At 41.0% G+C, this 12,740-nt stretch overlaps 1 protein-coding gene across 1 annotated transcript in view; it reads right to left on the reverse strand.

Moving 5' to 3' along the window:
• Positions 1-11,726, reverse strand: part of LOC108555617 (histone-lysine N-methyltransferase 2D) — a gene marked incomplete at its 5' end in the record, with an annotated part of 22,649 nt that extends 10,923 nt beyond the window's left edge. Inside the window, 15 exons of the mRNA XM_017911384.1 lie at positions 488-811; positions 1,922-2,207; positions 2,432-2,558; positions 2,629-2,741; positions 2,817-3,146; positions 3,325-3,500; positions 3,780-3,945; positions 4,085-4,375; positions 4,511-4,843; positions 4,964-5,089; positions 5,470-6,553; positions 8,711-8,940; positions 9,266-9,630; positions 10,752-10,929; positions 11,610-11,726. Coding sequence (XP_017766873.1) covers positions 488-811; positions 1,922-2,207; positions 2,432-2,558; positions 2,629-2,741; positions 2,817-3,146; positions 3,325-3,500; positions 3,780-3,945; positions 4,085-4,375; positions 4,511-4,843; positions 4,964-5,089; positions 5,470-6,553; positions 8,711-8,940; positions 9,266-9,630; positions 10,752-10,929; positions 11,610-11,726 — 4,246 coding nt within the window. The remainder of the gene's footprint in view (positions 1-487; positions 812-1,921; positions 2,208-2,431; positions 2,559-2,628; positions 2,742-2,816; positions 3,147-3,324; positions 3,501-3,779; positions 3,946-4,084; positions 4,376-4,510; positions 4,844-4,963; positions 5,090-5,469; positions 6,554-8,710; positions 8,941-9,265; positions 9,631-10,751; positions 10,930-11,609) is intronic.
• Positions 11,727-12,740: the final 1,014 nt, after the last annotated feature.

A 12,740-nucleotide genomic window follows, 5' to 3' on the forward strand; every position in this document is an offset into this window, starting at 1 on the left:
GCAGGAATGATGTATCCTTGATGAATAGAGTAATGACGGTAACACCGGAATGGGCGAGAATGAGACGTCGCTGAACGAGAGGTGAAGTGGTCCGAATGACGTTAAATGAAACGCAAGGAACTCCACAGTGTCTGATTAGCCACGCAACAAGCACCATTTCCCACATGAGATGTAAAAGAGGAGATTTACAGGGCGTCTATAATGACAGTGGGTACACTGAACGCATGAAAAAACGCTGCAACTTGGATGGTCGTTATATTTACACTTGCTTAGGTAGATACATCGATGGGTGGATGGTGATAGAGAATGATGTGCTTTTCCATGTACCAACAAAAAAAAAAAAAAAGAAGGAAAACAGAATGTCTCATGCCGTTGTAGCCGATTTCGTGACACGAGGTACTTTAGATACAAAGAAGGGCATATACGGAAGGGGGTGTGATGATGACGAAGTGATGGTCACATGACATTAAGTGGTCACATGACTTACCACCCAATTGGTGATTGACAGGATTACCGGGAGGCAAAGGCCTGGCGTCCTGCGTGTCCCCAGGCCCTGACGAATAGAGTGGAACAGACGTCCGATCGTAACAGAACTGATTGTTCTGCATGTCAGCTGTGTTGATAGTATTGGCGGTCGTGTGGTATATCATAGAAGAATGTTGTTGGTTGGAGAAGTGTTGTTGGGTATTCGTTACGTTGTGTTGATTGTGAGTCGGTGTTGCCGGGTTGCAACCCGAATGTGGATGACTAGGTGAAAGAAGAGGTTGTTCCTTACTCACTCCGCCGTAGTGCCGGGGCGAACCTACCCCACCTGCAACATCAAGCTTGTCTATCTCCTTGTTCCTCGCATCTGATAGTAAAAACGTTTATAACGCTTCTAGTCAGCTTTCCTCCATGCTCCGCTTCGAGATTAGAATTTTTTAGTTTTATTACGGTATAGCTTTGGTAAAGTTGTTGGTGTTCTTTTTGTTTTATTATAAATTATTTGTTAAAAGCCGATACGGATATTAAGTGCATATTACAGTGGATGATTTAAAAATTGCTCACGCTATTTTTCCTCCCTTTTCAATTGTTCTTTATATCATTTTAAACGGGATTTAAAATTGCAAGAATATTACGAATTAATAGCGACATTTTAGTTTTAAAACGGGGTTGAATTTACGATACTTCTATTTTAAATTTATTCCAAGATTAATGGAAAATAACGTTGAATTAATATGAAGAGTTTTTTGTTTTTAAGGCTTGTAGCATAAAATTTAGTTTGAACAACTGCTATCAAGTAAACATGACAAAAAATACTGACGTGAAAAATTAATAAAAACATCTATACGCATATCTATCTAATCTAAACGTACTTGTTCTGTTTCAGAATATTGCATACAACAGAGAAACACATATTTGAAACAGTGGTATACTTACCTACGTGGACAGAAAATATTTATTTAAATCACACCTTCCGTTCCATATGCGCATTATTGTGTTACTTATATGAATACTTAAAATTAATCACACTAATGTAGAGTACCGATTATTCATAACGACACCGACACGATAAACGAAATCACAACGCGATCACCGTCTTTGAATTCTTGAACGCTTTGCACTAGATACGGGTGAAGTTAATATTTATAATTACACAAATACCTTACACATTAAAAATCATCTACGAACTCTCTCTCCCTCTCTCTCTCGCTTTCTTTAAACGTTCAATTCGCAAATACTAATAACACAATTTTACATATTACGATCACATCAAAAGGTATCACAACCTGTACAATCGAAGATACACGATTTAAACGTAATAAATGCACAACTGCAGGATTAGTAGCAGCGACCGAAAAAATAGTCTCAATGTATATATCCGTAATATGCAGAGCTGTACCGAGGATAAAAAGGAATTTCGAGCAGAATATCAACCTACCTGGCAACTGAGTCGTAGCTGAAGGTGTAGACGTGGTCCGTTGCAACCGATATTGGGCTGAAGGATTTGGTGCACCAGGATTAGGACCAGGTGGAAATTGGCTAGCTGTAGGAGACGTAGGTGGGGGAAAGGTTTCCGCCGGAAACGGAGATTGCCGAGCAGATGCTGGTGTCCCTGGCGACGGCATCGATCTTTGTTGTTGCTGCAACTGCTGCTGAGCGGTAGGCTGTTGTTGCGATCTCACCTGGTTAACGGCGAATAACCTCGGGGTATTACCATAGTTGCCCTTAATCACAAAACGTAAAAGGAAAATTAAATACTGAAGTTGTTAAATCGTAAACAAAAACGAAAGCTATGTAAACGTGGCTACAAGTAAGCAATGGAAATTATTCTAAGAAGCCACGCGTGCACCCCTTTCGATTAAATAAAAATAAAACTTAAAAATACAAATGAAACTACGCGTCAAGCATTTAGGACGCCTTCTCTAATTAAACGACTCGTGAAACGTACTTGCGTCACTCGTGGTGACAGCGGCTGCGGATGTGAGAATGACAAAATACCAGCGGGAGAATGCGGCGAGAGTCGTGCAGCCGCAGACACTTGTTGACCACTGTTAAAATTACTGTTTACGATAGGGCTGGAAACAAAAACGATGGTTAAATAATCGTGAAATAATTATTAATTCGATTTATCTCGAGGTTGCTCACTGTTGTGGTAACGTTGAAGGATGAGAGTACGAATGAGCAAGTCGGTGACCGGAAGGCATCTGGACGGATCCCCCATAACCTGGAGACACTTGTGAATCTGGGACACTCGACCGCTGAGAACAATAATGATTTATGCAAATCTCTCCTTTGTATTTCAATATGATAATTCGATCTAATTTTATGATTACCTGCAACGATACATTTGGCGCAACAGTATTGTTTAGAAGATTATCGATATTGTGAATGCCGGTGGTAATTTGGTCCGTAGCTGTAGCATTGGAAGGAATGAGTAATTGCTGCTGCTGCTGTTGCTGCAACAACCTCTGCTTCAATTGTTGCTGCTGCTGCTGCTGTATCAGTTTCGTTCGCTGTTGCTGCAACTGTAATTGTTGCTGCTGCGTGAATTGAGCGGTCGTCTGCCTGACGCCTGGTTGCGTGTTAAACCTCATCCTTGGCTGTTGCTGATACATCGGTGGTGGTTGGTAACTATGACTCGTCGTTACAGGTGTGGTACCCAACTAAAGAATTATATCGTTCGTAAATATTAATTATAACGAGCACGTATGACGTTGTAACAAGTACAAGAGGCAAATAATACCGATGATGCTACTGCTAAGAGTATATGCGTATTTAGACGTACATTATGATTACTGCAGGCGCATTATAAAAATATGCACGAAAAGGGTATCAACTTACTGCGGTGGAGTAAGCTGGAGGCGTGCCAGGAATTGTTATGGTGGAAGACGTTGGATTTACGGCAGTCTCGCATAACATCAACGACTTCTGTATCGCGTTAATCGCCATTTTCTCGTTCAGCGCGTTGTCCTGCGGCGTTTCGATTACATCTAGGAGATTTGCTATCGCAGACGAATCTATTGAATAAAAATTATTGTCTATAATGATAATTACTTTCGCTGTCACGCGTAACAGGTTGCACAAATACTTCTCGCGAGTGTGTTAGCTTATTGCTGGCGAGTATATCTCTAAACGTAGCATCGTTAAAGAAAGCAAAATCACAAGGTTTACAATTATGCCGTGACAGCGAAGGTATAAAGTTATATATTTAAGATACATAAGTATACAGGAGTGAAAGACGAGTATACATTAGGTACGGTTCGTGCGTTTAGTAACGGTGATAATTAATTGCATACCTGTAATAGCTTCATCCGGTACGATCTCAATAACTTGATCTAAAATATCGGAAAGATCAGGGTCTGATGACTGGTTATTCCAACTACTAGGATCGGTGCTCCTTTGACGATACTCCCCGCTGCCCGCAAATTCCGAATCCATTTGACCCATTTGAGGTCTTTGTTGCTGCAAACACGTATAACAGATCTCAGGATCATTCATTCGACTCTGTACGACTCTTACTTTTTACTTTCTAAAAACTTGACAATACATCGGATTATTCTCGTTGCTTAATCATTGCGCAACATAATAAATCGACTATTACCTGACTTAGCATATGAGTGAGGTAGGTATTGGTTGTTTGACGAGGTAGTTGTCTCGACTGGCTTTGGAGAGGAGTTCGTGTGGTAGTAGCGGTTGTCGTAATCGTGTTATTGCCACCAACCGACTGCATGCTGCCACCTGTCCAAGGTTGCTGCTGCTGCTGTTGTTGCTGCTGCTGCTGTTGTTGTTGTTGCTGCTGCTGTTGTTGTTGCTGCTGCGGTTGTGGCTGGGACTGTGACTGTGATTGCTGCTGCGGCTGTTGCGATTTCAATCCTAGGCGAACCAGCTTATCCTTTTATAACAGAGAAAGACATCGATTAGTTACTTCGTCTTCTTTGAACTTCCAAAACTTCACGACCAATCTCGTTCCCATAATGAGAATGTTAAGTAATATTCACCAACAGAAAGTAATTAGATATTTAATTACCTGAGGCGTTGCCGATATCACAGACGCAGGTATTGGTGGGATAGTGGTTGGCTGAGGAGGCTGCTTAGCCAATAACGAAGCTAACATCTTATTCCTCTCCCAGAGCTTGCTGGTGGCATTGGTTGACGTGCCGGAAGAGGATACTTGGTGTGACCCATCCATGGGTCGTTTCGCTGCTATATTCAAGTCACCGTCTTCGCCAGGTCTCTTCTGACCGACCTGAGTGGTGCCACCGAGGCCAACGTTGTCGCTCGATTGAGACGGTGATGGCGTGGTGTTCCGGAATCCAAGACTTCGCAACAGAGAATCCTCTTCCCGAGTTTGTGACTTACACTGTTCGTATTACAACATTCTATTAGCTACGTTGATAAATATTATTGATCTTGATATTTCTTTAAATTACACGCAACGACTGTAAGTATAGCTCGAGCAGGTTAGCTCACGACTACCTACCTGTTGCCCTTGTACTTTCCTCTCGTCATCTTGGTCTTTCAGAAGCTCTTGTAGGAGTTCGTTCCTCTTCTTCAATCCGGCGCGAGCTTCTTCGTCCTCGTCGTCGTTCTTTTCGTTTAATAGCTTCTTGAAAAAAAGGTACATTCAGTAAAATTGCAATCAACAAGTTCCTATATATAATTACATAACAGAACATTGCGATCAACCAATAGTTATCGCCCTTTCTAATCCTTTGACATACAATACTCGACAAGTATATCACAACCGCTATCGATAACTCGTTTGTAATATCTAATACATCAATGACAATATCGAAAGAACAACTACCTGGCAATAAAAATATTGGTTGACCACGTATGTAAAGAAAGCTGAGAAAATAGAAACAAAAAAAAAAGAAAAAAAAGAAAAAAAAAGAATAACGATAATATGAAGCAGATGAAAGCAGAGACCGATTGGCACCAGTCCGATGCCAGTTGGAATTCGATGCCAATGATCAGCTTGTTTACCTGTAACAGCATATTATTTCCAAGCGAAGGTTTCGAATGCTCCATGCTCGGTTTCGGCATGTTGCTAGGACTCGTGTGCACTTTATTATTATGCTCCGGATGAAAATCGTCCTCGTCTTGCTGATTCAACAAGATCTTTAATATCCTATGCTTATTTTGGCTCTCGGAATCGTTATTCGCATTGTCCTGACTGTCCTCACTAGCACTAGTCCCCTTGGTCAACAAGTCTCTCAGTCTACCGGACTCGGTGGACACAACACTGTTCTGAGTTTCGACAACGGCCGCGGAGACTCCTGTTTGGCCAGCCGCGGCTGCGGCTGCTGTTCCAGCGACGGAGCCCGCGTTGTTTCTCGCGTTGCTACTCTCCATGGTGGATTGGTTGGTGGTCGAGCATCCGGTCTTCCCTTCATCCTGTCTCTTGGGCGTCAATCCGGCTGCTGCTCCGGTGGCACTAACACTACTAGCAGCGCTGTTCGTCAAGGAGGACGTCTGTGATTCCTGAAGCGGACTGAAGGGGAACGAATTACTGAAGGTGTGAGCCGCGTTGCCTGAAGTCGGGCTGAACGCGCGTAGGGGACTGCAGTGAGGCGCCACCGCCGAATTAGAGGAGAACGTTCCCTGGGGACTCGGAGATGTCGGGGCTGGCTGGGAAGATGGTCGTGAGTTTGGTGGCCCGCTCGCTCTCGATTCGGGCCTATCTGCCCACCCGCTGCTACTATCCAAGTCCCACGTGGAACTGGGGAAGAGCTCGAATTCCAAGTCCATGTTCCCCGAAAAGTGGTTGAACGGATTACTGGTACTTAGCGACGGCAGGGGGGTGCAGGACTCGGCCGCGTTAAACACTATCGAGTTTGACAATGTCGCGCCGGAACCGGTGTGCGACGACGTGCCCGCCAACCCCCGACTACTGATACCACTCACTTGACCGTTTAGATGCGCCACGGACATCAGCGGGCCACCCACGTTATTGTTATTGTTACCATTATTATTATTACTATTATTCGCACAACGGTTACTAGAGTGTCCGGAGCACACTTTGTTGTTGGAAAGCTGACCACCCTCGATAGGCGTTAAGTCATTGTCCCTATCATGGACAAGAAACAAAACAACACATGTATTTGCCAGTTACCATAAAAAAACACTTTTTTTTTCTGTTTAGTCTAACACTAAGCATTACTATGTACTATGTAACGGTTTGCGTTGCACGCGGTGAACAGTGCTAGGCAATCTCGTATCCTCGTCGAAGCTACCGAAACGATGCCAATGGGGTTCGATGATCGAACAGACTTTTGTTTCCTCGAGAGAGAGAGAGAGAGAGAGAGAAATGCTAACGATGGATAGAAGCTGATAGAAGGATGTACACGCGTTGTTAAACGTTGGTCGAGAAGAGAATTTTTAAGAGACGTTCCTCGTGTCGCGCGCACTGTTTACCGAGAAAACCTTGAGCATCAATCGTACCGCTTTCATACCCTGATGCAAGTCGCACAAGCGTAAGTAAGATTTTGCCGCGTTCTACGATGATCACCGTAAATCTTACTTCCGCTGAGCAGCACTTACAACCTGAACGTCAGGTGAGCGCAAAACGCTTTAGCAACTTCAATCTCAACTTCATTTCTCGTTTTCAGGCTATTTTTCCAGGCTACTGTTCCATCGAATTATTTTGCAATCAAAAATAAATATATGTTTCAAAAAAATGGGGAAAAAAGGGAGACGGAGAGTGGTATTTCGTTATTTCTCGTTGATAATTTCAGAGGGATTTTCTCAGGTCGAGAAATCAGAAGTGCAATTAATCACGAGTGCCTTGCAATCACCGTTTGCCTCGTAGATGTTAAACATCGCGAAATTCGTAAATCGAGAATGAAAATGGCAAGGTTCACGTGAGAAGTTGTTTTAAACTTTCGACCTGAACAACAGCTGCAGCAATAAACGCTGTAACAGTTTCACCTGCAACCTTTGCCATTCCCGGTTCGACGACAACGTATGAAAAGTGTGATCGTGTGGAAACAAACATTGAAAAGAGCCGTGTGGTGAGATAACGATTAAAATCAGCGCGCGTGTGTGTGTACGTGTGTGTGTGTGTGTGTGTGTGTGATACATAGTAATTATTAGCAGACGAAGTGTTAGAAAGCGATATATAAAAGCGATAAACGAGATCGTAATCGTAAAACGTCACATTGTGGGGATATATTGTTTCAATTTCAAGAGTGGCCAGATCTCCAACACCGAGAGGAAAACCCGTGTGTCGCGGTACATGCAAAGACTTTCTAGAAACCTAAAAAAAAAAAACATCACGGAAAAGCCTATGCAAAACTTTTGAAAAAAAAAAAAAAAATCGCTACAACCAAATTTCGTGTCGCTTTTCTCTCTTTCCTTTTTCTGGGATTAAAACGTACTACCAAATTCGGTGTTATGTTTGCCTTTCGTCTTTTTTTCTCTTTTTTTTCTGTTTCTCTGTCTTCGAATTAGTCCGAGAATGTTACTGAAGCAATAGCGATAAGATAAACACGGTAAAATTAGGCAAATAGAATAAATTAGCGGAAACCTAACGCAGCGGGAAGTTCATAGGTAGAATATGTGGTGTAGATATAGTCACCCTTGCCTATGTGTTCCAATAGAACAGTAATAAAGCGATATGAAGGAGTAGTACGTTAACTTAATTATCCAGTAGAACGTCGATTACCGAAGAGCTTTAACGACTCCAATTACAGAACAATTAAGCGGAGGATCGAATACTGGAAAGTGCACTAATCGTCTAATTATTCGCTACTTTTTTTCTCATTCAACTACCGAGTTATCGATGATCTCGGAATTATCGTAATAATCGATATTCTACTGGTTCATCCCTGGTATCTTCGCGTAATGTTAATAATTGTACGACTATACTTAATTAACGTCGACACATTGAGTACCATAGATAGCAAGATTCAAGAATACGTGGAAGCTCTTTAAAGCCAAGTATAATAACAAGACTCTATATATCTTCGTATTTTGATAGTCAATGTATTAAGATATTCAACCCCAGATTAATCACGGCTTAAGATTCTCGTTAAATAGAAGATCAGTGATAAATCATACTTGGGAAGGGAATCTCAAATTGGATTTTTCAATAACCTTCAGAGCCATGAACATTTATCAAGGTAATTATTAATCCGAGGGTGAATCAGTCTTCTCGAAGATGCACGTATGTTTGTACTTTATGGTTAAAATATGTAGAAGGAAAGTATAAAACCATTGAACTTACCCAATGATGGTATTGGTGGCCATAATGAAGTCGGTAACAAGTGTATTCATCACATTTGCTTTGAAAAGCTTTGACTTTGTTTGAATGTTAAGGAACTTATCAGGACTAACGCGTAGTCGGTACACACCACTGGTACTCTCTCCGACTTGAAGCGTATCGTTCAAATGTGCAGTTAGCTTACTGAGATCATGAGGGTGGCACAAGTCCTTTATCGTAGTGCCAATCAGCTCCTGCAATCGGATATTCCAAATAATTATACCGAATTAAAATTGACAGCCTCGCGAGAAGAAACTTAAGAACTTAACTTAACTTAAATCTAGCTGAAAATTAGCCTTTTCTGCGGACACGACGAATTGGACGAGGAATGAAACGAAAAGGAAAAGAAAAAGGAAAACGTACCCGGTTACCAAACCCATCCTCTTTCGAGGACTTGACCGTTGTAATTAAAGATTCGTCCCTTTATAAAGTTAAATAACACCCAACGATGCCTAGCATCTAAGAAAAATAGCCAATTCCAAATAAAGATTGATAAGGAATGTTGCGGGTCACGCTTACCTTGCTTAGGTACTCGGAGTAAGGAGGCGACAACCAGATAACATCAACCGCGATAATCTTCCCCGTGGTGTCCAACTTGACAGTGAACTGCTCGATGGGCGGACCAATGGACTTCTCGTTCGGGGGTATCCTGCGAGCCACGCACATTACGCAAGGACTGTTGTCCGAAGATTCAGAGGATACGTCACCGCTCTCCAGACGATCGCTATTATTTGGCAAAAGAGCTGAACAGATTTGCATAGACTCGTATTTCGATACTCGTTGCTGCTTCTCTTCCATAGTCTCTTCTTTATCATCGGGAGGCTTCACCAAGAAGCGGCAATTGAAGGTACGGTTCCTTTGGGGCTGCTGCTCGTTCGTCCAGCCTGAATTATACGTAAAATTCGTTACTCTTAGACACTGCGGGTCGAATAATTTATTACGAATTAGGTGTACATTGGCAAAAGTGACGAAGCATCGAGTACTTAAGTACTAGTGAATATATCGGACATTTTTGTGAATAAAACAGGTGAACAGTTGGAGCGAAGTAACGAATGTTTCAAGATGCCGTGTTAAAAATAATTCTGACCTAGAATCTGATCGTTTTTGTATGCAAATGAGAAGCTTCGTGGGAAAGAGAAAATCGAGTTGCGTTCGTTTAATTAAAGAAACTTTTTCACTCGCCACTAAGCTTGCGGAGGATGCAGCGTCGTAAAGAGAATCGTGAAAGAAAAATTTGAAATAATTAAGCGGATCGACCGCGGTCTTCCCCCGTATACTTTTCCCAATTAATTAAATATAAAAGCGATCGATCGAGGTACACGATGGAGATTTTTCCAAGCAGCCACGCCTCACGCTGAATCGATACGTTTCAACAGAGAATACCAAAAGAACGAAATTCGTTCGACGTAAAAACGATGAAAAATTCGTGAACCGACGTAAAGGCAGAGAAGAAAATTTCACGTGTCCTAACAGCTAAGAGGAAAAGGCTGACCTGTCGAAGTGCAACGCGCTCCGCCGATGGCATCGCATTTCTGCTGCGCTACAGAATTTCAAAGCTGTCTCCTTCCATTACACAAGATAAATCTTTCCGTTGCGACCACTACCGAAGTTCCATAACAAAGCGAGATAAACTGAAAAGTACACGTGCACGCCGCCCGGTAAATAGATGCTAAAGTTACATTATCATAACTACCCCCGACGCATACGAAACGCACTCATAAATAATCGTTTTATCGTGTGCTCGCGAGGACGAAAGACGTTCCACTCCAAAGGAGATTTAATCTCCATACATCTTCCACTCTTCGTTTAAGGAGAAAAAGAAAAAAGGAGGAAGAAAAAAGCACGCGAGAGAAAGAAAGAAAGAAAGAAAGAAAGAAAGAAAGAAAGAAAGAGAGAAAGAGGGGAGAGAAAAATGAGAAAAGGGAGGAAAAAAGTTAGCGTGGAAGGTAAAACGGTGATGTTCAAGATGAAAGAGAGTGAGACTGTATTCGGAAGGTATACGAACCTAATGGCATAGGCAACAAGCTCGGCATGAAGGTGTTGTGGTCTCCATGATGAATAATATTATAAATATCCTTGCCGAGCACATCGTCCTTCGTGTAATTTATGTACTGCGTTATGTTATCTGTTACGTACTCCACTCGTCCCTCCGTATTTACAACAAATAGAAAGCCATCTAGCGCCTGGGCAAAAATTTCGAGTCAAGTTAGATTCTAGCAGCACGTTCGTGCTGAATGTTAATGATGGTCTACAACGACCAGGCAAGAAATATAATATTGATTAGACGAAAGGTTTTATGTGAAGGCTCGGTAATTTATCTGGGTGTTAAATCACGTTTTATTTTCCTCTTCCTATGATACCCGATATTAAAAAGTTTAAGGGTACGCGGCTGAAGAACTCGTCTACTTCGTATTTAATTAGCGGTACGTTTATTCTGTTACGCAAATTCACGTCACTCTGTGATATTTCTGCGATTCGACTTTCGACTTTAAGACGTTTACGGGATCGTTCGTTTGATCGAGATCTATTTTCTTGTAAATAATTCACGAGAGAAATTGTTAGGCGGACCGTAGGCGACTCGATTATAGGCAAGAAATGTGGCCGAAAAGAATTTAATGCGTCGCGTCTAGTTGAAAAGGAAAAAAGAATTGTATAAATTTCGCTTAAATAATGACCCGTCCAAACTTCAGTTCGATTAAGTTTAACAAAGTACCTTGATGAACTAGACCTTCACCTATGTTCTCGTAAGTAGTCGGTAAACAGGAACAAAAACGAGCCGAGTGCTTCAAGCGTTCATATATCAATGAACGAAAGCAACAAGAATAGAATAGATTGATGGAATTCGATTTAAATTGAATTGTACCTCGAGTAAAACAGGACCAACTTGATCGTTGGACAGTATGTTAGGATTCGAAGAAGACACTTCCCCCTGTTGTACGGCATGACTATTCGAGCCTTCCTGTTGCCTAATGTGCCGAATCTGTAAAAAATTAAGTAATTTCAACCGTTAATAACATTGAAATTACGAAATGAATAAATTGCAACAGCACATTTATGCGTTTTGAAATTTTCTACATCGAGCAAAATATATTGCCGTAGAAAGAAGCGTAAAATAAAGGAATTTTAAACAATGCAAATATTTATTTATGCCAAATTTAATTACATTTAATTACATTAAGAACAGTGAATTGCTCGGTCTCTTGAATGAAAATACCAGAGTAATTAAAAGCAATATTAAAGTACATAATACGAAGACAAACGTAAATTAAAAAAGCATTCGCTTTCTCGTCTCTTCGCTAACGTTATTTCGCGTTATAAAACAAGGAGAGTTAACGGAATAAAGAGATAAAATTCTAATTCGTTTTAATAAAACAGTAAACTCCGCAGCAACGTTACAGTTTCACGTGTCAAGATAACGCAACAGCACAATGCTGATTTTGCGTTACATACATAGTTTGCATTTCTATGCTGGTTAAAACAAAACTGCATTCTTTTATACCTACTCATAATACGTGAAAAAAAAATTCTTCCAGAGCGACGATAAATAGCTGAACCTTTCATAAAATTCATAAAATTCATAAAATCCTCGCAACGAGAGCCATTTCTGTCCTATATTATAAAACTCTTTGATCTTCAACTAGAAAATAAGAAAATAAAACATAACTCAAGTAAATGTTCCTGTCCGTTCCCTAATTACCTGCGGTTATATTAAACATTCCTCGTTACATTACTTACGTAATAAGTAGGGTTTATTTTTGAAATTTTAAATACGTAAAATTGCATTAATCACGAAACCGAAATGACATTACCATATTACAAAAAAACTAACAATTAGTCACTTATCTTTATCGGTAGTTGAAATGAAAAGATAACGAAATAACACGGTTATTTGAAATTGCTGTTACTACAAATAAAGCGATATATCGTATCGTTCCAAATAACGCTTATATCGCAAATGACAAATCGAAACGCAGTTCCAAATCGTTAGTTTTCA

This window comes from Eufriesea mexicana, unplaced genomic scaffold (genome assembly GCF_001483705.2).
Source record: "Eufriesea mexicana isolate 0111107269 unplaced genomic scaffold, ASM148370v2 scaffold202, whole genome shotgun sequence".
In the NCBI taxonomy this organism is placed as follows: domain Eukaryota; kingdom Metazoa; phylum Arthropoda; class Insecta; order Hymenoptera; family Apidae; genus Eufriesea; species Eufriesea mexicana.